Consider the following 26,086-nt stretch of genomic DNA (forward strand, 5'->3'; position numbering starts at 1 on the left):
GGAGGAGGAGGAGGAGGAGGAGGAGGAGGAGGAGAGGGGAGGAGAGGAGAAATCTCCGCATTCCCTCCCTCCGCGCCCCGTCCCCAGCGCGGACCGCCTCCCCCGTGCATGCCCCGCTGAGGCGGCGGCGGAGGACTTTGGCATCCGGCGCGGCCCCGCCGTTCTCCCTCGCCCCTTTTCTGCTGCGAACAAAGGGGGAGAGCGGGAGGAGGGCAGAGCCCATCTCCGCGGCGCGAGCATGGCGGACCGCAGCCTCGAGAGCGTGTCGCTGCCCCTGGAGGTGCGGGCCCGGCTGGCCGAGCTGGAGCTGGAGCTCTCCGAAGGTAAAGGGGCGGCTCCCCGCGTTCGCCCCGTCCCTGCCCGGCGCCGGGCCGCGGGGGGTTCGGGCGGGTTCGTTCCACCCGGGGACACCGCGGCGGAGGTGGGAGCGGGAGCCGGCGGGGTCCGCGCGGCGGTGCGCGGTCGATCGCGGAAGATGGAAAAAGCCTCGGGGCGGTGCGCGTCCTGCCGAGAGCGGGCGGCTTCACCGGGATGTGCCGTAGGCGGTGGAGCGGGAAGCTGCGCGGCTGCACGAGGGGCTGGCATCGAGTCCGCGCGTCGGGCTCGGCGTGCGTGTGTCGGTTGTAACGAAACGCTCCGCGATAAGGTCATCTTTAAACGTAACGTTGGGAAGAACCGAGATATATATATATATATATATATATATCATAACATATATATATGTTCTTGCATTTGTTTCTCGTACCGCTCGTGGCGGTGGCTCTCGGTGCGGCTTGCTGGGCCCGCAGCCCCCAGCCCGGCCCCGTGTGCAGCCCCCGAGCGCCGTACCGAGCCGTGGGTGCTCTGCCTTGTAATAAAAAGGACAGATAACAGCGCTCATCCGCACCGACGGGCTGCAGCTCCTCGCCGCGGGTCCCTCACCAGCGGCTGGGAGCTCTGGATGCGTGCTGCCGCTTTCCTGCTGCCCGGCTCTGTAACGGTTTGTGAGGGCTGCCTGCCAGCGGTGTGCCCAGGCCCGTTCCATCGGCGGGGAGGAGCTGAAGTTGACATTGTGCTTTCCCGTAACGCTTTGAGGGCGAAGAGGAGAGAGAGCTGCTGAGCTGCTTGGGGCTCTGCTTCTCTGTTTCCATCCCGCTGCTCCCTTCCTCCAAAGGGTGCCCTGAAAACAGACGTAAGAGAAGCAAACGGCCGTGTGGCCTTGTGTGGGGTGCAGCCCTTTCTGTGCCATTAGCTGGGAGGGAGGGCTGCCCAGACCTCGTGTCTGATGCTTGCTTTATGCTTTTTGGTGTGGGGTATATTATTGACTACATGCCAGATAATAAAACCAAGAAGACCAAAACCAAACCGACTTAAATCAGTCAGAGGTTTGCTCATTCCATGTGCTGAAGTTGTGATACGGTTTCATGGTGCAGTTTCTGCTGCTGCAAGTGTAGTCCAGAAAGGCTCTGAGGAAGTGGGATGTGGTTGGACATCTGTATCTGCACTGCTTGAGCTTCCCTGGAGCTGGAATGAGTTCACCCCTCTCTCTGTGATGGTGTCTTTCCCTCTGTGCCACCAGTGCTGCATCCAGGGGACAGCCCAGCTCGTTCCCTCTGCCTGTGACAGCCCAAAGCAGGAGTGGTTGATGTATGGATGGGGTACAGGAAGAGCTGGAGTCCCCACTTCGCACCTTTCCCTCAGGTTGCTCTTGGTATGCTCTGAGATCAGTGCATAGCAGTGCTCTGTGCCTGAGGAGATTCTCCCATTGTTTGAAGCATCGAACTTTAGGCACAGGTGTTGCAAATTGTAGCCTGTTCCCCCAAACAGTGACTACACGTAGTAGGTTCAGTACTGTTATTGTTTGCTGTGGAGAACTGGCCGTAGTCTGGCCATACTAACCCAGAGTTAAGTGGTTTTCAAGGTTACTTTATGCATTTTTAGACTCTGAATGTCCAGCCCCTTATACCAGTGTGAGACCTCCCGCTGGTGTCAGAGGTGCACATAGAGTGTGAGATGCTCCAGCGTGTGCAGAAATGTCCCCAGGACAGAGACTTAATGTGCGTGGCGCTCCTGGTGTGTTTGGGTGTCCCTGCTGCCTTCTCAAGTCAGGGAGTGGTTGTAGGGAGCACGCAGGTGACCATGCACTGAGCTGCGCCACGTGCTGGGGCCTCACTGATTGCTCTGGGACTGATGTGACTGCCTTCAGCTATGTTCCCTTTTAGAGTGCTTTCCTGAATCAAATGTGCCAGGAACGTGTACCTCAAATGCTGAATGCCTGAAGTGGTGTGTTGTATTTTGTGTGGCCATAAGTGTTGCAGATGTTACAGCTGTCACTTGTACCAAAGCAACTTGGCTCTTGAGTGCAAAAAAACTTTTATGGGCAGAGGTGACTCAGAAGCGGCTTCTGAAGGAAAACTGCCTTGTGAAAGAGTGAGGGGAATAGTGGCTGGGTTATTGCAGCACAGCCTGGTGGCCAGGAGCTCAGGCTGTCTCCTGTCGAGGTCCTGTAGCTGCCCTGTGCCATGCTGGGCCACTTGCATGGTGGGCACTTTGCAGATGCTGAAATTGCAGCCTTTGTCGTCAGTCATAACACATACAAATCCAACCATGGTGTTTTTTTCCCTTGTAGCCAAATTCTGGTTTCCTTGCTCAGTTGTGTGCCAGGCAGAGCCTCGCAGCAGTGATGCTGTCAGCAAAAGCTCAGGTGGTGGCTGCTTGATAGGTAGCATGTGCTTTTCAGAGATAGGGCAAAGTGCCTTTTTTGAGAGCATTTAGGCATTTCTGTGCTGCTCATTGGTTTGGAGAGGAGTTTGTCTGAAAGGTGTTTACTTTGTGTTCTGCTGAAATGGTTTCTGTGGCACTTCTAACCCGTTGGTTATTGTGGGCAAGCCGCATGCCTTTTACCTCCCTTTTGTTGTGGTCTGAATGTGCTTTTTTGTTTCAAACATAGCTATTTAAAATGTACTATGGATGCAAATTAGGATAACCATTTTAGATTTCGTTTCTGTGATTTAGACGCTGAAGATCAGTTAGAGTCAGAAATGCTTTCCAGTGTCCTCAGAGCGTGTGTGCCTGTAGCCTCCCCCGTGTGGGAGAGTGAATTATGTTGGTAGCCTGGCACTTTGATGAGTGCTGAAAATGGCTTTCAAGTTTATGTGTTGGTATGTAATTTTATGTTCAGCTTCAGGCAGCAATAGTACACTTCTTTATGGTGTTTTCACTTCGTTTTGGGAGGGGAAAGTGCCTCTGTGTTTATCAAAACGTAGAGATGAAGCAGCACTTGAAATTGTTTAAGAGCATTAGAAGTAAATTGTGGAATCCTCCTCATCCAGCCCGATATTCTGGAGAGATTTGTTTTGCTGTGCGTGACTGAGTGTGTCTAAAGCTGGCATGTTGCATACGTGGTTTTTGACACTCTAGTAGTTTCCACTGAGTGTAGCGATGCTTGCACTGCTCCAAACTGCAGCCTTCCTAGGCTGATGCAATCAGCATGTCACTCTGCAGTCGTCGTTCTTTAGAGCTGCTTAGAATTTTACGAGGCTTTAGTTTTCTAACTATGTATAAAATTGTACTGGATGGAAATAGATGAATCATCTTGGTTTTTTGGAATAGCTTGGGGGTTGTTAACTGAAGAACTCATTTAATAATACCAGAAGTCTTAAAATATGTTGTACATTTTTTTTTTTCTTCAAGTTATTCAACAGCCCCTCCATTCTTAAAAATTCTTATGAATTTTTTTAAAAAGCCCCTGAAATACTTTCCTCATTTTCCCCTCAATTTAAGGATACACGGGGTTATATTGCCCTTCCAATTACATCCTGAGGAAAAACTAATTGGGAAAAGATGCTCTGTATTTCTTCCAGCATTTTATCCAAGTGTCAGATAAAGTAGCTGAAACAGTTAAAAGAACCACAGGCGCTACATGGAAAATGTGAAAAACATCCTGTTCTGAGCTGTTCTACCCATATTCCATGCTATACGTCCAGTCTTCTTTCATTTCAAATGCACAAGGCATAGGAGATTTTGTTCAGTTTGAGCCCTTCTTCAAAGAGTGCTTTCAAAACATATCAGCAGATCTTTAATGCATGGTTTCTTATTCCCAAAGGTTCTGGACATGAACTCAGCTAATTCATTTGGTCCTCAGCTTCCCTTATATCTGCTGGATTGATTACATGCGTTGGTATTTTTTGGGTTGATTGGGTTGTTGACTGGTCAGGTTTAACGTATATATAGTTAGAAGTTGTTTCTTCTGTTGGTGTCTGTGACTATGCAGTGCCTCCTTCTGATGGAGCAATTGGAGCCCCTGCCCTGCAGAGTGATACTGTCAGCAGGAAGATATGGTTGGCAGCCTCTTGTGTGGAGAGCAAACCTGGCAAACTGCACGTCTGGATGTGGTCACTGGATCGGGGCAGGAGAACTGCAGTTTTCTCCTATAGATGTTATTTCTGCTGATTCTTCACCCACTGAGAGGTTCCCATGTGTGAAAATGTCACTAACTGACACGGCTCTGTGATTTGGGACACAAAGTCAGCCTTTTGATTCATTGCTTGAGAGACAGCACCTGCTCAGCAAGGCGGTATAACCTGTGCAGGGACAGTGCTCGCACTTTCTGGGTTTGGGTGAGAAGTGAGCTAAGGAATTCAGTACTCACATTTACTTATTGTTGGTTTTTTGAGTTGTTAGGATGCAGTTGGCTCACGTTTTCAGTTCAGTCAGATGGGACTAAATTACTCAAAAGGCATAAGGTTGAAATCCTCACATACTAGACCTAAGGCTTTACAAAAACATATCAATTACCATGAGAATTATGATAAAATCAGGAGTGATAGCAACAGGAGCTTTCCTTTCCCTGTAAGAGGAAGCTCCTCTCATCAGCTGTTTTGTTTCTTGGATGGTGCTCGTGTACGAGAGGGAGAGTTCCTTGATTATTTTAAAAACAGATTAAATTCACTCGTGAGTTAATACCAATTTGCATTTAAAGGCGCTGGCATTTGAAGTCTGTCTTTTTTTTTAATCTACCCACTTCATATTACTTAAGGGCTTTTAATGGATACTGTTGTGTCAAAAGGATTTGCTGTCACTCATTCAGTTGAAGCACATTGTAGTGCTTGTAAAATAGACTATGCAAATCTCCAGGATGTTCCCAGAACAGCTGTCCCGAAGGCATGCTGTAAGTATACCTTTATTGCAAGCTGATGTTGAGCAGCATTGATGCCCAAGGGTTACACTTAATAGATGCTTCGAATGATCTTTACTGCATTACACAACAGACGTACTTGAACAACTTTTTCCAAGGATGTGTGAAAATTGCCAGTGGGGTGTCAGTTTTATAGGCAAAACAGTCAGTAAGCAATGCATTTACAACAGGAACATGCGTAATAAGGAGCTTCAGGGAGTGTCTCTGGTGGTGCTGCACAGTGCAGAAAGCAGACGCCTCGTGCTGCTTCTCCTTGCCAAAGCAACAACCCAGTGTGCATCTGATTGTTAGTCACCGTGCTGTTCTTCTCTGGGAGGATATTGACCTGCCTGTTGTTCCGTCGTAGGGGGAATGCTGTCATTTTGATTTGAATAGTCTTTATTCTAGCAAGCCAGATATTCTTCCCTATTGAAAAAAATCAGGTTTGGCATACATCTTTCCTTTGTGTTCAGTTTTTCTCAGGACAAAATATTTTCATGGTGTCCAAAAGGCAGATATAATGAATTAATTTGTGATGAAGGATTTGGGTTGGGAGAGGAGAGCAGCAGAAAGATCGATGTTCCTCTAAAGGGACATCAATAGACTTATTTCAGTTTCATAGCTTGGAATGGATGTTTGTGGTGTGATACAGAGAATCCTAAATGTAGCTCTTTTATACTTAAAAATGCACTGACTGCATTTTAATTTTTTAAGAGGCTATTTGTATAAAGCATCACGCAGGACATATAATTTTTTTAAAAGAACTGCTTTAATTCCCCAGCAACTGTCAGGCACGATGACTCACTGCAGTGCAAGAATTCACCACAGCACAGAACAGATTTGACACAAACTCTTAATCCATTTAAAATTATGCATGTATTCCCAACCTTCCCAGTGGGTGAGCTTCATTTTTGGCTGAGTCCTGATGATCCCATTCTGCCTTTTCTCCGCCCCCACCTCCTTTTTCTCTTTCTTCTTGAGATCCCACCTGCAACCAGCGGTCACCAGGCTGCGAGGTTGGGTGCAGTGGTGTTTCCATGGCTTTTAGCAGCATTTCCAGAGCGGTTGAGGGTGGTCACTCTTTCTCTCTTTGATCCTGGTGCCGGTGTGTTCCAAAGCATGTTTGCTCTCTGCAGTTATCTGTGGTCTTTCCCTGGATTGCTGAAGTGAGCATTAAAAAAACTGGAACTGTTTTCATGTAGCTCCACTTGATGGAATCACTCTTTTTGGGCCCGTATAAATTAATTGATTTTTTTTTTTTTCAGTAACATTAGCTAGGGTTTCTAATTGCTAGTATTATTTATCCCTAGGGTTAAATATAACTGTAAAACAAGCATAAAGCATAATGGTGACGTGATGCTCTTCTGCAGTAAAGAATACTGGGAATACTGAAACCAGATCAGCTTGAGCTAGAGATGTTGGGAAGACCACGGCCATGCTCTGGTTGGAGGCTGTGACTGCAGGTGAGGGAGCCACGTGTCTCAGCAGAGCAGCCTGTGCGTGGGGCCTGAGGGAAGGACAGCATCCATGCTGCTTGGTGGAGTGCCTTGGCTGAGCATTGGATCCATTGCTGTTCTTGTGCACTTTGATAGACATGGCAGTCTGTTTGACATCTCAGCTGCAATGTTTGGAGCTCTTTAAGTGCCGGTGTGTATATAATTGTCACAGTGTTTTACAGCAGGAGCTAACGTTGAAGAGTAAAGTGATGTCTTGTCTCAGTGGCCTCTTTTTGAGAATATTGTTTGTTAAATGGCTGGATGAATGAGAGAAGCAATACTTACAAAGGATCTTGATAACTTGAATGGGAAGGAGGTATCTGCTGTGACTTTCGGAGGTGTGAAAGTGCTGCTTGCTTTATGAAGGCTGAACTAGACCATTAGCAGGTCAGCTTTTAGGGTGTTTAACACAGTGCCTTCTCTTACTTACATGGATGGATCTATGGAATGGTGGAAGTTGAGGATAAGAAGGGATTCTTCAAGTAATTTTTTTTTTTTTTGTATGGGAACTAGAAGTGGGTATTAAGTCTTGTGTTTGACAGGAAGCCATACCTCCGGCTAACCAGAAGGTCTGTCATTTCTATCTTCATTTTAATCTAGGCTTGATATATAAATTTATATACATATATCTGGTCTATAGGAGCTGTTCAGAAGCCAGGAAAATGTTTCATAACTGTGACAAATGCTGAAGTGTTGGTACTGAAGCCTGGTGTCTCACTGGCAGGCTGCTGCTTGAAAGTCTGCCTAGTAAAGGTTTTAAGGTTTTTGGTTGACTTAGAGACCTGAGCAAAGACTACTGATGGTCTTTTGCCTGGTGTGTGGATATCTGTGTGCCCGTAAACATCCAGGCAAGATAAAGAGGCTTTGGCAGAAGTCTTGTCACGCAGCTGGCCATGGAGGCACTCCAAAGCTGGACCATCCGCTTTGTGTGGCCCCTCTGGATGAAAAATGGCATGAGCAGGATGGCTGCAAGATACTATTGCCATTTAATGGAAAAATAGACTCAGTTGATGATTGGCATCCCAGTAGAATTTTGCAAGCCTTATCTCTCCCAATCCTTGTTGAAAGAAATGTTACTCAAATGCAAAAACAAATAAAATGGCATGGTGGTGATGTGAATGGCTTTGCTTGGTTGAAAAATCTGAAAATGGAAATTGCATTTCCAGTGCTCAGTACTTTGACAGATGCCTGAGGATGAACAAGCGGCAGTTAAATAATGAAATGGCAAAATGCAGAAATGACCCAATCCTTTCCTTAATGAAATGGCAAACCCTGCTGCTGATTTCTCGAGAAAGTGCCAATTTGATTTGCTGTATGTGTTTAGTCCAAAAAAATGAAGACACTGTTTTTAAGGTGGTAAATTTTTGTTTCTAAGTGTTGTGAAATGGTGTCTGGGGGAGGAAAGCTGAAAAAAGTATTGTTGGACTGCAGAGTGGTTTTTACTTCTAAAAGGGCAAATTAATAGATTTAATTGGATCAACTTCTAATCAGCTCCATGTTGTAATGGAGAAAGTTGGTTTGTTGTGTGGAGAAATAGCAGTGGGTATAGCAGAAATTAAATTTTCTGATCCATTTTTTTAAAAGATGAAAAACTGTCTTGCCATCTGTATTCATAAATATTATACTGCTAATGCAATTGAACATTCCAGTCCCACGGTTCCATTTGTGTTTCTTACTCTGACTTTGGTGGTATAAGTATTCATATCACAGAATACTTTGGGAATTTGATAGAACAGTCAAGAAGAGGAGGACAGAGAGGAGTCAAGGAGTCCCAATGAGCCTTGGTAACCACGAGAAAGCTGGAGAGTTTATTTGGGTTATTTGACAAATCTTGTGTTGGGGAAGGAGGAGTATTTCCTGAATACTCAATTTCTGAATACTGAATACAATGAAAAGCTGTTTATGTTAGCAGTTGAGGACACGAGAAGAACCAGCTCCTGGGAAAGGAAATTAGACAAATTCAGATCGGAGATAAGACAAAATATTGGTAGGGCTCGATAAACACTGAAACACTTAGATATAAAAGAAGACTCAATGGCTTTCAAAAAAAAGTGCACTTGATAGTACACTTGGTAGAAGGCTCCTTTCTGAGGAATACTGAGTGTAAGAAGTACGTGCATGTAGGTAGATGCCTCAACCACTGAATCTACTCTACTGCTAGAAATGCGGCACGATTTGTACTTCCGTAATGCCATTGTATGGAAGTTTAGTCCAGTATAATGAACTATGATTTCCTGGTAACTTGAAAGAGCACTGCAGCACTCGAGAATTTCAGGTTTCGTATGCATTCAGTAGTGAAGATTTGACATTTACTTGCAGTAGTAATTTTAAAAAATCAATATTGAACACCGTAGAGATGTAAATACCTCACAGTTTGAGAGGGTCTCACATATAGTCACTATATGTATTGTATTAATACTTGTATTGTATTACTGTATTAGTACTTGCTTCCACACAGACTACTTACATACTCTTCTTGTAGCTCAGGTGACTTCTGTATCAGCATGAAATGGCAGAACAATAACATTTTAAAAGGTCCCTAAATACTTACTATATACAGCTTAATCATTGGCTTTTATGTAAAAGTATTGTACTTTTTAATAATTTGGATAAAGAATGAGAAAGCAGTCAAGTCATCTGAAGATTAACCTCTCATGCATCCTATTCCCTCATGGTTCAGGGAGGTGAAGCATGTACTCGCAATGGAATGAGTTGGGACAAGACAGCTGGTGTATTGTTTTCCTGGTTTAGCATGTATTTAGCTTAAGCTTTCATACCATCTTGGTGTGCTGGAAGCTTATGTCTTTGTGCTGCCCTTAGAAGATCGCTGAAAACAGTTTGTTCATTCAGTTTCCCGAGGCAAGTCTGTTTGACATCCAGAGGCCTTCCCTTCTGGAGCACGGTGAAAGAGGAGGGCAGTTCCCTCCCTCTAAGCAATACAGAAGCCTGTATGTAGAAGGAATACTTCTATGTCTGTGTAGGAGAAGGAAGACATTTCCTACTTAGCCCAAACGCTCTTTTTCTTCTTGAGCACAGTGATGCCTGAGCTGATACTGTCTGCTGGTGGTACTTGGGAGAAGGCTGGTGCTCCTGGCAGGTCTGACAGTTTTCCTCCAGCTCTGGAGGGCAGCCTGCGAGCTGCTTGTTGCTCCACAGAGTGCAGTCACTCTGCAGCCAGTGAGTGAAGAAGCCAAGGGGGATGCCTTCAGCCAGAAACGGGCACAGCAGTGTTAAGCATCCATTACTGGACCGCTAGAGACATTTGGTAGCTTCTGTTAACTCAGTCCGTAACAGTTTTCTCTCTGTAGTACACTTGCAGAACAACAAATACACGAAGGCCGGGCTTCTTTCCTTTGGTGCTGGTTTCTCTGTCCTTCTGGGGGTGCTCTAGGCTGGTTCGTGCATCAGCTCTTTGTGCTTTTCTTGTCCTGGACCTCTGTGCATCTGAGGCATAAAGAATTTCAAACTGAAGTCCTCTTGTTTGCTAATGTTGTTTATTATTCCAAGGTGGTGATCTGGTTTTCCCAACCAGCAGAATGCTTTTTTGTGTATTTTGATAGGAAAGTGTTGTGTCTAACACACATCAAATTGCGTATTTATATTGCTTCCTTTGTGCTTTGACTGTTTGTTACTGTAATTGGTCAGTACTGGTAAGTAATAAATGCAATTTCAGACTTTCTTTATGAACTGTTCTGCCTGAGGATACACTAGAAATAACTTCAGGACTCATATGCCAACCGATTCCACTAATTTTTTAGTAAAATGAGTATCTAAGACTAAGTTAGGCTGAAGTTGGGAAGAGAGAAGGCAACTCTACTCCGCAATTCCTTTTTTTAACACAAAGAGGTTGTTGATGTGAATTTTCTGTCTTTTTACTCTGTCATGGATCTTCTGTAACTCAGGTGCCCAAAGAAGTCCCTCCTCAGACTTCTCTGTAGATAAAAGGGAGTTTTGCTAGCGTGGACATTGTGGAAAAGAATAATTTGAAAATGCTGATTGATAGATGAGATGTGTGTTATTTAAGTAATAAATAAATAATAGAAAAGAAAAAAAAAAAAAAAAGGGCTCACAGGTGTACATTAGGATTAAGAGAAGCATTAAGCAGGTAAGTAACCATTTAAACACCAGAGCATCTGTTTTTCTCCAGACTCTTTGAGAACATTGGATGACAGTTGTTGTGGGTTGATCACTCCTTCATCTCTGCATTCTGAGATGCAGCCCAGCACGTGGGTAGCGCAGTCGTGCTGCCCAGAGCTGAAGTCATACGAGTTTGTAGTGAGATACAGCAAAGATTACAATAGGAATTACCATCGAGGTCATTTTGTAAGTCTCCCCAGAACAGAAGTATAGCATTAATCAATGTAAAAGCACAACCTTCGTTCCTCAGGGCTTAAATAAGGAGGGAGTTTGAGACCTGCCAAAAGAAATACTTGTATTTATTTTTTCCCTCAGACTGAAGTCCAGTTTACCTAAAAATAAATGGCAAACGATGTTGGCGTCAGGACTGCACTAGTGGGTGTACTTCCACTTAAAGCTGTGCCTGCAAACACTCAGAAACAATCTGTGATATTTAAGGATCTGTGATCGGGTGTGTGACAGAGGAACAATCTCACAGATACTCCTTGTGTCTTGTCCTTCCTGGTGCTAAGAGAAGACTGCATTTCAGACAGGGTTCTTACATGCATGGAGCAACTGGCGAAACGTACTCCCACTGGGAAAGTACAGACCCCTTAACGACCTGGAAACCAGTCTGTATTTTCAGAAGGTGTTACAATCTCCTGGAAGCTACCATGATCACAAAAGCTCCTTAGTGCTTCTGGCACTCTGTCAAAGATAGTGCCTGCTCAGTGTTAGCTGCTCCTATGTGACAGGCTTTAATTCTTTCCCTTCACCTCTCTGCACTCTTCCCCGTCTTCCACTGTTTTACTGAAATGTGACTTTTGGGGTTTCCCCCCAGAGCAGTCTTGCCCTAGTATTGCAGACCATGGTGGGCCAGCCATCCCCACCCACTGTATTTCAGTTCCATGAGCAAAATTCCCTTGACTGTCTGTCTGTCTGCCAGCCCTCCCAAATAGCGGGCTTTCATGCAAGATCACAGTGCAGATAGTTCATGCAATGCCCTTTTGCAATAACCTTTTTTCTGTGTGAAGGAATGCTCATGAGATGTGTCAGATCAAAACTGAAGTCTTCATTCTTAAGTTAATTAAAAACATCTTTGGACTTGGAGTAACAACCTCGTGAACCTGACTGTAATGACACTTGGCTGAAGTACGTGTGTTTTCCTCATCGTGCTCTGTATTTGTTTTTTTGGTTGCTGTTACAACTCTTTAATTCTACTTTGTTTGCTTAGAGCCAGATTAGGATATTTTACATGCAGTCTGGGATATTTATAGAGAAAGGTGCATCTTAAATTTCCTGAAATCTGATCTGGAGTTATGCCATTTATTTTCCATCTAAAAATGCTTTGATAGTATCACCGTGCAGTTTTTTTTTCTCCTTTTTATTCACATGAAACCCACACTAAACAAAAAGACAGTTTATGTAGCATAAAATTATGAAGGAACTATCTGCAAAGAGCCTGCAATGCTTTCTACATAGTAAAAGCCATTTGAGTTGTTCAGGCATCAAGCATGGGTTGGAAACTGTATCTTCAAATCAGCTTTGCATATGCATGAGTACACCTGTTATATAAGCAGCAGCAAGAGCTGAGATTCATCCTGTCCTGTGCCACAGCTAGCAGGGTGAAGAAAACAAGATCATTTGTCACTTTAAGTCTTTTAAATCCAAAATGAAGCCTTATCTCTCTAATAGCCTAACACCAGAGAAAGATTCTGTTTGTGTTCAGCAGGGCTGTATTCATGTGACTGTCAGCGGCTGAGTTACTGCTCCGAGTTCTATATAAAGATTCCTGCTTCTGCCCTGCCCAGCACTGCTGTTTAGCACGATGTGCCACATGGAGCATGGCTATCTCTGAAATGCTGAAGTGTATCTTCTTTCACATGTTCATATGAAAAAGTAGAGACAAAGGGCCTTCTACGTGGCTTGTATTAACTTCCTAGTTATTGGACTCAGTGCCAGCTGAGGCTGAGTCATTTTACTTGCATGTGTTTTCAGGCATGGCCTATATTAGGGGAAGAACTGGGGGCTGTATAATTGCTATATCCCACACCTCTTCTCTGTTCAGTGCAAGCATTTTGCTCAGTTGAGACTTCTGTGCTCATGTGAGTTCCCGCAGAATGCAGCTCCCTGGGTAGCCCAGCTTGTGGCAGGAGCACTGAGGCTGGCTTCTGAAAGCCCTGTGCAGTGTCTGTGCTGCTTTGCTGTTTGTGGGTGGATCAGGTGGATCATTCCGTTGATGCCTAGATATAAAAGTAAGCGAACACAGAAACTCCAAAAGAACCAACAGGTTTTTTATTTTTTTTTTTTCTTGTGGAAGTTTCTTTTTTAGCTTTTTAAAGTTGGATCAATTCAGTAATTTCCTGCATAGCGCAGCTCAGTAAACACATCCTACTGAGAACAACAGTGTGAGCAGCATGGATGCAGGAAGGGATGGATGCATTGGGAAGGCATGTGGAAAAATCCTAATCCTGGTTTGCTGCCGAATAAAATGTTCTATGTATCTATACTGTCTGAACAGAAGAAAACCTGTTTTATTGTGCGAGTGCTGCAGCAGTGGCGCAGACTGCCCACAGGCTGTAGGTCCCCTGCTGAGAAGTGTCCCACAGCCACGTGGAGGTAAGTGGCACCCTGCACTCAATGCTCTTGCTGGGGCAGAGTGGGACAGATGGGCCCAGAGCTCCCTGCCAACCTCAGCCATTCTGTGATACACCTCCAACATTCTCACCTTTCAGCGATTCGCCCTTCCTTTTACTTCTCTCCAGGATGTCACACGGTGTGTGTTTCGCTGATGTTGTAAGCCTTTTCCATGGTGGTTTGTGCCTCCTCCTTGGTAGCTCCTCAGCTGAGATCCTGTGTGGCACCGAATTCACCAAATTTCTAAATTTCAATTATAATTATGCTGTGCACACAATAATAGTCAACCAAAGTGCACTGTGACAGGAGAAGCACAACACATTGAATGGAGATTGGATTTTGAAGCCATTTCTCTTAATGTTACTGTTACCACCAAGCTTGATCATGGTGGTAAATTTACATCTTATGTAAATGCTCTGGAATTGAGGTGTGGGTAAGGCTGCTTGTGATGATTTTAATAGTGTTATTATCTTCATCAGGTGTGTGACTGTCAGTGGAATGATTCCTGTATGAGTGCTTATCTGTATGAGTGAAGTGTATGTTTCCTTATATCTCTGGAAAAATAGTTCTTTTGGTTCTTTCTGGGTCAGGAAAAACACACAGATCTCAATGGCTTTGAAAAGCAGTTTTCTTGATTACTTATTAATGCCAATTTTAGGTTAGAAGATATCTTGAGTGTTGGTGAGATCATTTATCATTTTTATTGAAACTTGTATTGAGAGTCACTTGCAGCTGGAATCGTGATGTTAAATATTGCTTCTGTTTTTAAGCCAGCAATGCAGTCGTTCATTCTCCATTCCAAGCAGGAATGCAGTCTTCAGATACTTTGGTATTGTGGGAGCAGCACAAGGAGTTGTCTGCTGTGAGCTGTGAGGTGGCTGCAGGCCTCCCTCAGCTGGGTGTTGGTCCTCGTGCTGCTAGCTCTTCCCCAGCCTCCAGGTTTCTCTTCCTCTGTAGAAGGGATGTACAAAGAGAAGGGTGATATTTTTGGGCTGTGAACACAGCTTTTAAATATGAGAGAGCTTCCATATCCACATTGTCTCCTGACTATTCAGTGAGCAGCTGGACATAGCTTTTGCAAAAGGAAGTTATGCAGGGTATGGTCCCGATTCAGCAAAGCATTTTAAGCATGTGCTTTAGTCTCACTGATGCTGACAGTTTAACTTAAACCCAACTCACAGATGGAATGAGCATCTCTGTCTTGCATGGAAAAAGCAAATCTTTGGCATTTTCACTGCTGGCTTAAAGAACAGAGTCAGTATAAATGAAGAGATCAAGAGTATTTTTTTTTTTTTTTTTTTTTAACCATCGTGTGAAAAGCAAAATGTTGAAGCATTGTTAACCAACTTATTATTTATTTAATTATCTATTTTTGGTGATGCTTTGCAATATATTTAGTGTTCTCATGTCATTAGATGGAGTGCAATGGAACTGCTCATATCTGCTTCTTCTTTTGTATATTTATCTATGAGATTTAAGAGATTATGTGTGATGACATTCTTCATGTCTTCGTATATGAAGAGAGGTCCTCAAACTGAGCTTGCTTCTGTACCGTAGCGTCTAGAATAGAAGTGTACCCCCCCATTTCTCCCTCCTTTTGGTTATTCTTTTTGGAAAAGGAACTCCTGGTGCAGTACAGGTGAAGCCATGTAACAGAAAGCTGCTGCTGTGTGCTGGGCTGTGTGTGGGCACAGCTCAGTGCAGAGGAGGTCCCGCTGCTGGGCAGTGCACACAGGTGGCACAGGAATGCCGTGTGATCCAAGACCTAACATGGGGCTCATGCGAGGCAGTGGAAGTGCTGTGCTGCAGGGCACAGTGGTAACCTCAGGCTTCAGATGAGCAGCAGAGGCACATGTAGTGTCTTGAAATATTTGAGAACCTGCTTTAAAAATCAGGCCAACCAAAGAGGGAGATAATGTGCTTGCATTTCCATGGGGTAGTGAGTGACAGGGCAGTACTGGGTAACTGCTCTGTGGAGGGTGCAGGTGATGTGCTGCCAGCAGCCATGTGCCAGGGAGCGAGTGCAGCCACCTCTGTGGCGCAGAGCAGGTCCTGGTGTGCTGCGTGCCAGCGCGGCCCAGTGGCCGTGAGGAAGTGAGGGGTTACAGCAGTTGGGTTCCCTCCTTAATAGTGGCAGGTCTAGGCACCCCTTCAATGGAAAACGTGTTTAATGTGGTTACAGTCTGTTTCTCTTTACCTTTTATAGCTACACGGTAGCAGGGCAGGAAGCAGAAGCAGAGAGGGCAGAAGAAGGCTGGAGCAGTTGTTTTGGATTTTTTTTTTGTTGGCATTGCCTTAATGCATGTGATTCATAGATCAATTTCTGTAAACACCAGCCAAGGACTAAAATGCCTTTTTCCTGTTTACTCTGTTGGAGTCTGTAACTCAGGTGTGAAAAAACAGATCTAACTGGGCAGCTTTTCAAAGCCATTCTTTCATCTTCCTTTTAGCATCCATCATGTTGTTTTCTTCAGCAAACCTCTCATCTACTCAACTTGGTCTGAAGTATCAGTGTTTTCCTATTGCATTTTGCTTCTTTGATCTGTTTGAAAATACAGTGGCTGCAAGAAGCTACGTCCTGATGTAAAATCTTACTCTGTGTTCCAGCCCTCCACTGTGGTGTTTCATGTGCTCTGAACAGCAGAGCAAATTTCTGGGTTGTTTGTGCAGTGAGAGGAAATGTCTGCAGAGCCTAGTGCAGTGTTCTTGTTTGCACCTCTCCCTGTGATGTAAGGAGGGTGAGAAGTGTCTCTGTGTATGGAATAGCTGATATTTAGGGATAAAACCAGAACTGGGTAAGGCCTGTGTTTTCCATGTAAAGCTGGTAGCTCAGTTAAATGTGATACATTAGAGAACCTAAAAATTAAGGTGTGGAAAACATCTCTTGCGGCAGTGATTTACTTCTGTTGCTATGGAAAGAAGCTGCTTTTTACACTGTTAAACTCGGGTAGTACACCAACATTATTCCTACCTGCTGTGTGTTTCTCTGTGTAGGTATGTTTAAATAAAAAGGGATGTGTGTATAGAGAAGATGGGGAAGGAAAAGGCACACAGTGACTCCTCAAGTGAGCAAACTTTCCCACTTAGGGGTATGGTATCTGCAGAAGCAGCTCCACAGCGATAGGCATGTGCAGGTTACCCACATCCTGAATCACAGACTTCTCTCTGCTTTGTGGATCAGAAGTGTGAGCCCCTTCCCCACCGTGCTTCCAATTCCTGAAATAACTGCTGAGGTCAAGAGGGACACAGGGCAGATGGCTGTCACTAGGAGGCCCTCCGGATTGAGGCAAAATACGGGGGGGTTTCTTGATGTTCAGCCTCAACTGTTTGGCACGAGGCGATAATTTTATCTTATTCTGTTTATTCCTTCTTGGTAGTGTTTTGGCTTTTGTGCTGGCTTACGCCCTTTCTAATGAATCACCAAAGTTTTGTTGTGATACTGACTTGACAAATATCTTTATTCCAGTTACTTTTGTGATCTGTATGTTTCTACTCAGTCCCATGAAGTGAATTACATACTGCTGTTGCTGGATTTACAACATTTTCTTTTGGCTTGTAACAATTAATGGTAATAACCCTTAATACATCAAAATACAGTGAATAAAGTAAACTTTATTGTGTATATTGTGAGGCTTATTTTAACATGTTGTGCCTTTCCAGTTGCAGAGATCCAGTGATCTCAGTAGGGACATTTTGTTACAAAATGCTCTGGCTCTCACTGAACCAAATTTAAAACTGGAGCAAATTCAGACCCATATAATTGGGGGGGAGAAATAATGAGAGGAAAGTTCAGTTTGGCAGACGAGGACACAGATACTCGCAAAGTCTTTGGATGGAAGTAAAAGAGCTTTGAAATCCAAAGCTGGCTCAAAGACATCTCAGCAGCATTAGGCGAAATTGAGCTGTTGGGGAGGTGAATGCTGCTCCAAACAAACCCTTTCCTCTGTCCTTGGGCTATTGCTGCAAGCACATGCCCACACCTCCCTGCCAGGGACAGAAGCAGCGTTGGCTTTTTGGGGCCTGAGCACAAGCAAATGGGCAGCAATGCTGCAGTGGTTTTACTGCCTGTAGCAGTGGCTGCACAGACAGTTTGCTAACATCCAGGAGCATTTCTTCTGAAATGTCTTCAGGTGAATGTGTGCCCTTCAACTTACATCTCTGCCAAGACATATGTAGATGCTCCAGTGTATAAATAATGGTCTATCAGTAGCTCCAGACGTGAGCAGTACTGTTTTGTTTTGTTTTTAAACTGAGATAATTCAGAGGATTGTAGGTTGATAGCTCTTCGGTTTGAGCGCTTCTTTCAGGTCAGAAGAAATCCCCAGTATCTGTGATCACACACAAGGTGTTCCCAGTTACTCCTACCTCAGCTCTAAGATGCTTTGGATGAATAACAGCACTTGTCAGATGACCATCCTTTCCTGCACTGGGGAAAAACAGTACTTTGTTTCCAGCTTGATGCTACCAGCATCATTTCATCCTCAGGTGATAGATAAGGTCCTTAGATTTAGGAAACTAATGCTGCTTGTGGCTTCTTAAGCAAGTATTAGCTTTGGATGTAAAGTGATGTATTATTACGAGGCTGAGGTTAATGTAACCTACTGTATTGAAGTTGGACTCCATTATACTTTAAGGGATGGAATCACTACTTTGGGATGTCTGTGCTACAATTTAAAGCCAAGAATCAGTACTTTTCTTTCTTTACCGTCTCTTGTAAAAGAGTTTGGGGGCATTTGATTGTGAAGCGTCTTGTGCAAAATTGCCTGCACAGAAATTCCAGGAAGACGTCCACATAGAAAAAATGTGTATTGGAGTATTGTTGCAACATTGGGTAACAGTGGTTTGTATTCATTTTCCTTATGGAAGTGTGTAGGTACAAACATAGTTTCATGAGATGTTTTTATTATGGGTTTAAGTCATATTTCAGTTGGTTGGAACTGAAACACATGCAGTTGAAATTGGACATAGACTTCAGGCTTAAATGGTTAGGGACTCTGCTGAGTAGGGTTGGATTACAGACCCATAGCTAGAAGAGGAGAGAGCATTTGCGAGAGCATGACAAAGAGTTCCTTAAAAGCCATGGAAGAAGCAAACTTGTGACATAAAGGATCTAGTGCGAAGAAGACTGAGACTGTATAAGGCACCTCAGCCATTTGAGAGGCTGCGCTGTAGCCAGCATTGTGAGTTCCAGTAGTTCTGAAGAAAACACAAAACCTGTTTTTGCAGCTATCCTAAAACCCTGTGGTCTTTCCAGAATTGACATGGTATTGAGTTCTTCAGCATCAAAAGCCTTTCACATCTGGAATAATTTTATTTGTGTTTTTAAAAGTCATCTAAACAATATTGGATTATAATGCTGTAATACTGTACTATGTGCTCTGCAAGAGCATATGTATGTTCTGAAGAAGTAACAAGCCTGAAGATCCTTAAAATTTTACCCTTTATTGGGCTAAATATTTCACTTTTATAGCTGGATAAATAGCGTTCTGGATGTGGCTATAATATTTAATAGGCAGGAGCTCCAGTCTTGAAAACACATGGTTCTTCTTATTCCCTCTTGCCTCTTTTTTTCTATCTGGCATTGACAATGAAGGAAAAACAGTAATAATCTCCAGTGGACAACAGGAAAAATATAAAGTTGGAACATGTTAGTAATGAAGCTATGAGCATCTGTTCTTCAGCACCAGAGGCTCAGTTTACCTTCAGACGTGTTCTGCTGTTCATTTGCAAATCTCTCCATGTGGCATCACCCCACTGTCTGCACAGATCCTTTGCTTATGAGCGGAGCTGGGGTGACCACACGTGTGTTTTGCTGCCCAGCTGTGTGAATTCTCCATTCTGTGCACTAATTAATGCTGTTGTTATTATGCTGCCCTGTGGTTTGAAGGACCTGGGGGTGCTCATTCACTGCCATGGGGGCAGTGGCTTTTGTGGCTGTGTCATAGGAGAATGGTGGCAGCTGAATCCCAACTGGAATGAGCGTGTCTCTGCAGATAACTTTACCAGAAAAGATGTAGCTGAATTGGGAATGCGTGGCTTGGCTTGGTGCTCTAAGATTTGTGTGACTCTCCCATTCTTTACATCAGGGATTTTGAAGCCCATCTCTAGTTTAATATCATTTAGGGGGTTCATTTTTCATGCTGGATATAGCTCTAGAAAAAACAATGATTGATCTTGTGGAGTTGATCGTGGATATTTAATGTGGGATTTTCATGGCTCACGTACATTTGGTGCTCTCATAGATTTTAGGTGTGGTTCTTCTGTCATTGAAAGATCTGCAGTGCCTGGGTTTGGAGTATGCTGGGGAGTTGAGGAGGGTCAGTACTGACTGTGCTCTGTGTGCTGGCAGTTTGGTACTGGTCTGCTTTCCGAGTGCTTTGTTGCCTTGTTTTTAGTGAGTTATCCTCTTTGTCGAGCTGTAAAAGATCGTATCCAGAAATCAGGTGGCAGTTTACCCATCCAGCATCTCATTTCTGTTCCAGAGTTGAAGTTTGTGTGAGGTACTTAAGTGTTATAGCTGATAAAGCAGTGCCTTAGACCACTTTCTCCACAATTTCTCATAGTTACCCTGTGCTGCATAAAATGAGAGTTCAGTCCATCTGTTGCCTTTCCTGCCCAGGCTGTGTTTTTTTTTTTGTGTGTGTTGTGAAAGCAGCACCTGAAACTCCAGGCACTCACTGCCTGTCCTGGTCAGGGCCTCAGCCCGCCTCACACGTGGCTCTGCCTGAATGCAGCATATGGCTCGATCCCAACTGCCTCCTGCCTCAGGGTCTGTGCTGCCTGCTGGCCCCTGAGCTGCAGCCGGGCATTGTCTGGGACGGTGCTGGCTGTCGTGGACCTGAACTGTGTCAGGGAGACACAGCACGATGTGGGGCAGTGTGTGACCCCGTGCCCTGCCCCAGTTGTGTTTCCCAGCTCAGGGACAGCCTGAGTGCCTCAGCCATGAGTGGAAATGGCTGGTTTTGAAAGGACAGCACAGCAGAAGCCTTAAAACTGAAGTTTTCCCATAGAAAAGAAAGTCAATTGAAGAACGCAATCAAACCTGGATGCTGTCCCACCTGTGGAGCTTTTTCTGTGCCCTTTGCCGTTCTTCTTTCCTAATGGGAAAGTAAATAAAGCACACGCATTTCCTAGAAGTTATCTGTTCGACAAAAGTTTAAGACTGTGCTGAATAGCACATTGCCTTGGGATGTGGAGGTTTCAGATGCTGGCATTCACACTTTCTGTTGCAAGAAAAAGGGAGAACATCCCACTGACTGTTGCTGCAGTCTCTGGGGAGTGCTGTGAGATGCAGAGTTCCTGAGCTTGTGGGACTGGTGGTGTGGCACAGGGCTGGTGGTGCGATGGTGTGGCATAGTTTCCAGAATGAGTGTTTGCTTTTAATCAGATGTGCTAAAAAAAACTTTTTGTTAAAAGCCTTGACGTTCTGTACTTTGGTCATTTCTTTTTTTATTTTTTTTCAATTTTTTATTTTATTTTATTTTTTTGCCATGAGCCGATGTCATCACTGGATCCTCTTTCCAATTTCTGAGCTATTGCTTTAGGTTGCATCATAATGTTAAAACTGTTTCAGATATCTGAGAAGACTAAGGAAATGACCCTTCAAAACCAAATCATGTCAGTTTTAAGCAATGCAGATGCTAAAGCAAGCTGGATGAAGCCATTTGTGACTTCAGTGGGTAAAATTAATTTGGAAGCTAGAATTTTCTTTTTTTCTCCCTTCTCCTATCTCTGGAACAGTCCCTTCAATCCAAAATCTTGCATGTTTGTACTGTATTTTTAAATTTCATTGGGATTTGGAATTTATTATAAAATCGCAAGGATAGCTTGTAGGAAAAATTGAGTCAGTCAGACCCCCATGGGTAGTTCGAAATCGTCATGTTGGAAAAAAAAAAGTCCCAAACAACTTAAGGCGATTCAACTGTTGTGATACTGTTTGCAAAACAGAGAGCAAACTGGGGGTTATTATAGAACAAATTATAGCACAAAGATGTACTTGGATTTAGGAAGTTATTAAAGTGCTGTTGTAGATGGGAGATGCTGATTCTGGGCTGCTGGAATACTGCAGTGACAGAGATGCACAGACATTCTGGTGTTTCTGGTATGGCCACTTCTGTGTGCTCGTATTTATACATCTTTTCTATTTGTCTTCCCTTCCCCCACTTCTCCCCCCCCCCCCCCCCCCCCCCCCCCCCCTCAAAAAAAAAAAAAAAAAGGTGGAGAAATGTATCTGGTTTCCATTCCTATCTCGGGTTTACATGATTTGCTGTATTACTCTTTCCAGTTGCTTGTGTTGAATCTCTCTGTGGACAAGTATATTTTTGGCTTGCTTTCGTCTTCTAAATGGATGCCACTTACTGCAACAATGCGCCTAATGGAGTGTAATTCTGTGATCTGCTGTTTGGGGGGTTTAGTATTATTAATGTGTGGTTTCAGATATTCCGGATATTTGTTCGCTTTTTATGAATTGTTACAGTTTGCTGTGTAAAACGATAAATAAAGTTAATAATTAACTGCGTCCTGCCAAAAAATCCAGGGCTTTTTGCTTATGGCTGAGTGACAAAGTGAGCAGCCCAGCAGTGTATCCCTGAATTTCCCTTAGTGCTCACAGCCCTGGGTGGTTGCAGTGCCCCTCGTGTGTGTTTTCCTCTGAATGTCCCCTTGCCACTTCCATTGGCATGAACTGGCAAAGATTCATCCCGGATGTACAAAAAAGATGCGGCATTAAAATACGCCTTAGACACAGCGGTACGTACAATAATATATATATATATATACTATATATATATATTATTATATACTATATAATAATATATATAATACAGGGCATACCTTGACACTCGCTTAATGTTTCTCATTAATTCTTGGCACATCCACGTGTGCGTGTCAACCTGCAATAAAGATGGTGGGCTGGCTGTGATGCAGGAAATGCAAGTTAGTTAACTGGCCTTCGTGTGCTTAGAAACAGTATGGTGAGATGACATAATTCCAGATTTCATTGTTAAATCACTTGGGTCTTGCAGAGGAATGTTCCTACCACATGTCAGTTTTCAATGGACACTGTTTCTTTTTGTGTATGAAATAGCGCATTGTGTTGCAGCAAACAGTGCCACACAGTATCAGGCCAGAAATACTGAAGGAAAAATTCTTACCGACAGTCGTGTTTTCCAGGCTTGTTCTGGGCAACGTTATCCTCCACCGAGTTAGCTATGTAAAGATCTGATGTGACACAATTTTCTATCATCCCCTTCCTATATATCTTACAGTGTTAAGTACGCATCCTGCTTTCTATGTTATTATTTCTTCCTGTATAGATTACTGCTTAGGGCATATCCACAAAGGAAATTGAGCTGTGCACAGGGAGCCACAAGATGACATGTCCGTGCCCTGCTGGTGGTGCACAGAGCTTCCCGCCGCCTTGGAGCAGCACTCTGCCTGCGCTCCGGGCGCTGGCCTGGCAGTCCCACTGGCGCAGATCCCACAAGCGGGGCACGTGGGAGGTCTGTGGTGGAGCAGGAGTCAGCTGGCTGAGAGCCACCAGTGGAGTGACACCTGGACGTGAGCACAGAGCTGCTCAAAGAAGGGCTGTGTTAACGTTAGGCCGTTCGTCGTGGGTTCCATTTGACGTGGAATTTGTGTTTTGTGGATGTGAGAACCCACTGCTTGAGGAGCTCGCCTCGGCCGTACGCAGCGAGGTTCCATGCGGAGCAGTGGGAACACCTGGACTCATTTTCCCTCCTATTTTCAGTACTTCAGTTGTCGTCAGAAATGGGTGAGATTAACTATTGATACTAGATGCTACAGCAATACTTCTGTTAAGTTACTTTTCTGGAAAAGACAGTTTCATGTGTGTTTCCTTGCTAAGTGAAGCTACTTAGGCCTAGCAGGGAAATACCGAGAAATACTGAGGAGCCATTACTGGAAAGTTCTGACTCCTACTGTGTTTCTCAGAAAATAGTTCCAGTAAGCTCTCATTTTTCCTGGGCTCTTGCTGACTGATTTATTTTTATTTGTAGCTGTGTGTGTTAACTGTCTTCACAAATGCAGTATGTGACAGTGCTACAAATAATTCCATCTTCTCCAGACAAAGGCAGGTGTGGGGGGCCCGTGTGTGTCATTTGCTAGCAGCAGTGGGGCATTGCTCTCCATATTGCATGGTGATCTATGGAAGTAAGTCTTGTGTGCATCCTAAATAACCAGTGCAGTTACTTGTAGCCTAAAGATGCAAAAATCCTTTCTGCCCGTCACTGCTGGGAAATAGCTTATACTGTGAAATACCGTGCTTCTGTCTCCCAGAGTAAAGTCTTGAATAAACTTTTTTTTTTTGGTAAGGTTACCATCAGCTGTATGTATGTTACTGATTTTCCGTACTTTTTATGACTGTTGGCTTAAAATGTTTTGTGAAGAAACTGTTTGACCTTCAGATAATTTGTCTGGTTTACATTTGGGATTTTGCTTGGAGAATAGAGAAGTATGGGGAAATCTTAATTGCCTTTTAAAATTGCATTGTGTTTGTGCTCTTGGGAGCATTTTTGATTTTGGTGAATGCAAGGCTCAGATGCTGGTGGGATGCAGTGATGGAAATACACAGTCACCTTTCAGATAGGGTTTTTAGAGCACATTTCTCCCAGGCTGAAAGTTGAATGAAGCCAGCCAAAAGCTCCATCCAGTGGAGCTTGGGGGTGATCCCAGGAGTTTGGGTGGCAGCAGAGAGGAATTGGTGTGAGCTGTGTCACTTCTACTGCTGCTTGCACTGCAGCTTCTCTCTGGAAGGTGTGCAGGGTGCTACAGGCACTTCAATGTGTGCAGCACAAGTGTGGTTCAAATGCAACAGGTTCCTCTGATGCTAGAATATGAGTGTTGCTAAATCTCAATGAAATCTTACAGAAAAGAGAATATTCATTTTTACGAAACAACAAAGAATTTCATAGGACACAGAACAAATTGTTACATATAACTGGTAATAACCTATCTTTTTTATTAAATAAGCTAAAAAAATTTGTCAAAATCACAAAAGCATATCAACGTCAATGTGAGAGTATCGCTAAATAGATAATTATTCTAGAGATATTGTACTCTGCTCTTGAGCAGAATTATGATGCATTTGATTCTGAAGGTGCATGCTTTCACACCATCGCTGTGTGCCCCCTGCTCACTGCTTCTGTATTTCTACTGCAGCAATCTGACTGTGGGGACTGCAGGGATTGCCAGCGTTTCGTAGCTTTCAGCCTTAATGAAGTTACAGTAGGCATCTGGAAGGATGGTTGAACACCAAAGCTTGCAAACCTGTTTTGCTGTTTTTTCTTTACTTAATGCGGTGGTGGGCATAATGTGTGCCTGTGCTACGTGAATACCTATGGTCAGTTAGTAGGAGTGCAGAATCTCTTGTAGAGAGGAAGGAAGCATTGATGAAAAGGTAAAATCGTAGTGAACATGCGATAAACATATCTGTTATGCTGTCTGTGCAAGGAAATGCCCTGTGTCAGGGTTGCAGTGTAGCCTGCCACTGTTTTATATTTGTAATTGCAAAAGCAAATGGAGATGCTGCACTGCAATGCTTTGCATGCTGTGTGCTGTACTTAATTATATGAAATGACTCACATTGAGATAACAGCAGAGGAGACATAATAAAAGAGCAAACCTGGAAAACGTACTGCACTTGAGATTAGGATTGTATCCATAGGCAAAGCAGGAATGGGAAACTCAGACTCTGTTTCCTCTGCAAGGCTTTGCTTGGTGCTGGAATGCTCACAGGAAGCTCTGAGTGTGTTTATTGGGTAGTTCTTAGTTTGCGCTGCTTTTAAAGACAGCAGGGGCAAAAGAGTCTTGAACAGCTTCTTATGGCCTTTTTTATTGGTTAGTTTCTCACATCTAGGAAACAAGGCTATAAAGAAAGCAGAACTGTTCAAGAAGCCCTCTAGATCCTTGCCAGCAGCAAGGTAGCTACTGCTGTGATACGGAGCACCTGACTCTAACAGGACAGCCCTCTGCTCCTGCCTTCACCATGCTCCTTTGCTTCCACTGACCACAGGCTGTGAGCTCCAGCAGGCTGAAGCATGGGCTGTGCTCTCCCTTTCTGTGAGCAATCTCGGTAGCATCTGTTAAACTAGGCTTTTTTTTTTTTTTTTTTTTTTTCTTTTTTTCCCTTTCAGCTTAAAGAGCTTAATACAATTTTGTTGAGAAAATTGCTTCTTGTTCACAAATATGTTTTACTGATGCAGCTGTTTTCCTTTAAAGGAACCTCCCTCTGTGCCCACTTTTCCATGTTAACCCATTGAAAGAATGTTCTTTGAGCTCTTGGATGCAGCCAGAACACGTAGTTGACTGCAGACAGTTGGACTTGCAGTTGTCTTTTCCTTACAAAGGTGATATCATCTAAAGATTATTCTAACAGAAAATCCCTCACTCTCTAACAGAATTTCTTCATTCTGGGATAGTCTTCTGTTGTCTTTCAATGTGCTTTAGCTCCAGAGCTCATTTGTTTCCTCTCCCTTTTTAGATGTTCCTCCAAGTGACATAAATAGAGGAGATCATGAAAATGCCACTGTGACGTATATATTAAATCTTATAAATGCATACCAATATATTGGAGAAACCTGATAAATGTTCTCAGATGCAGTCAGTTCTAACAAAGACTTACCATGAAATCCATTTCAGTCCCACTTCCTGCTCTCCTAATACA

General features: G+C 43.8%; 1 protein-coding gene across 2 annotated transcripts in view; it reads left to right on the forward strand.

The window, feature by feature from the left end:
- The first annotated feature begins 238 nt into the window (after positions 1-238).
- The window catches only part of DIP2C (disco interacting protein 2 homolog C), a 290,929-nt gene continuing 265,081 nt past the window's right edge, over positions 239-26,086 (forward strand). For both annotated transcript variants that reach the window (XM_042817356.1, XM_042817357.1), the window contains exon 1: positions 239-323. In XM_042817356.1, coding sequence (XP_042673290.1) covers positions 239-323 — 85 coding nt within the window. The remainder of the gene's footprint in view (positions 324-26,086) is intronic.

This window comes from Centrocercus urophasianus, unplaced genomic scaffold, assembly GCF_019232065.1.
Source record: "Centrocercus urophasianus isolate 14NV4802_14NV808 unplaced genomic scaffold, USGS_Curo_1.0 seq_16, whole genome shotgun sequence".
Lineage (NCBI taxonomy): Eukaryota > Metazoa > Chordata > Aves > Galliformes > Phasianidae > Centrocercus > Centrocercus urophasianus.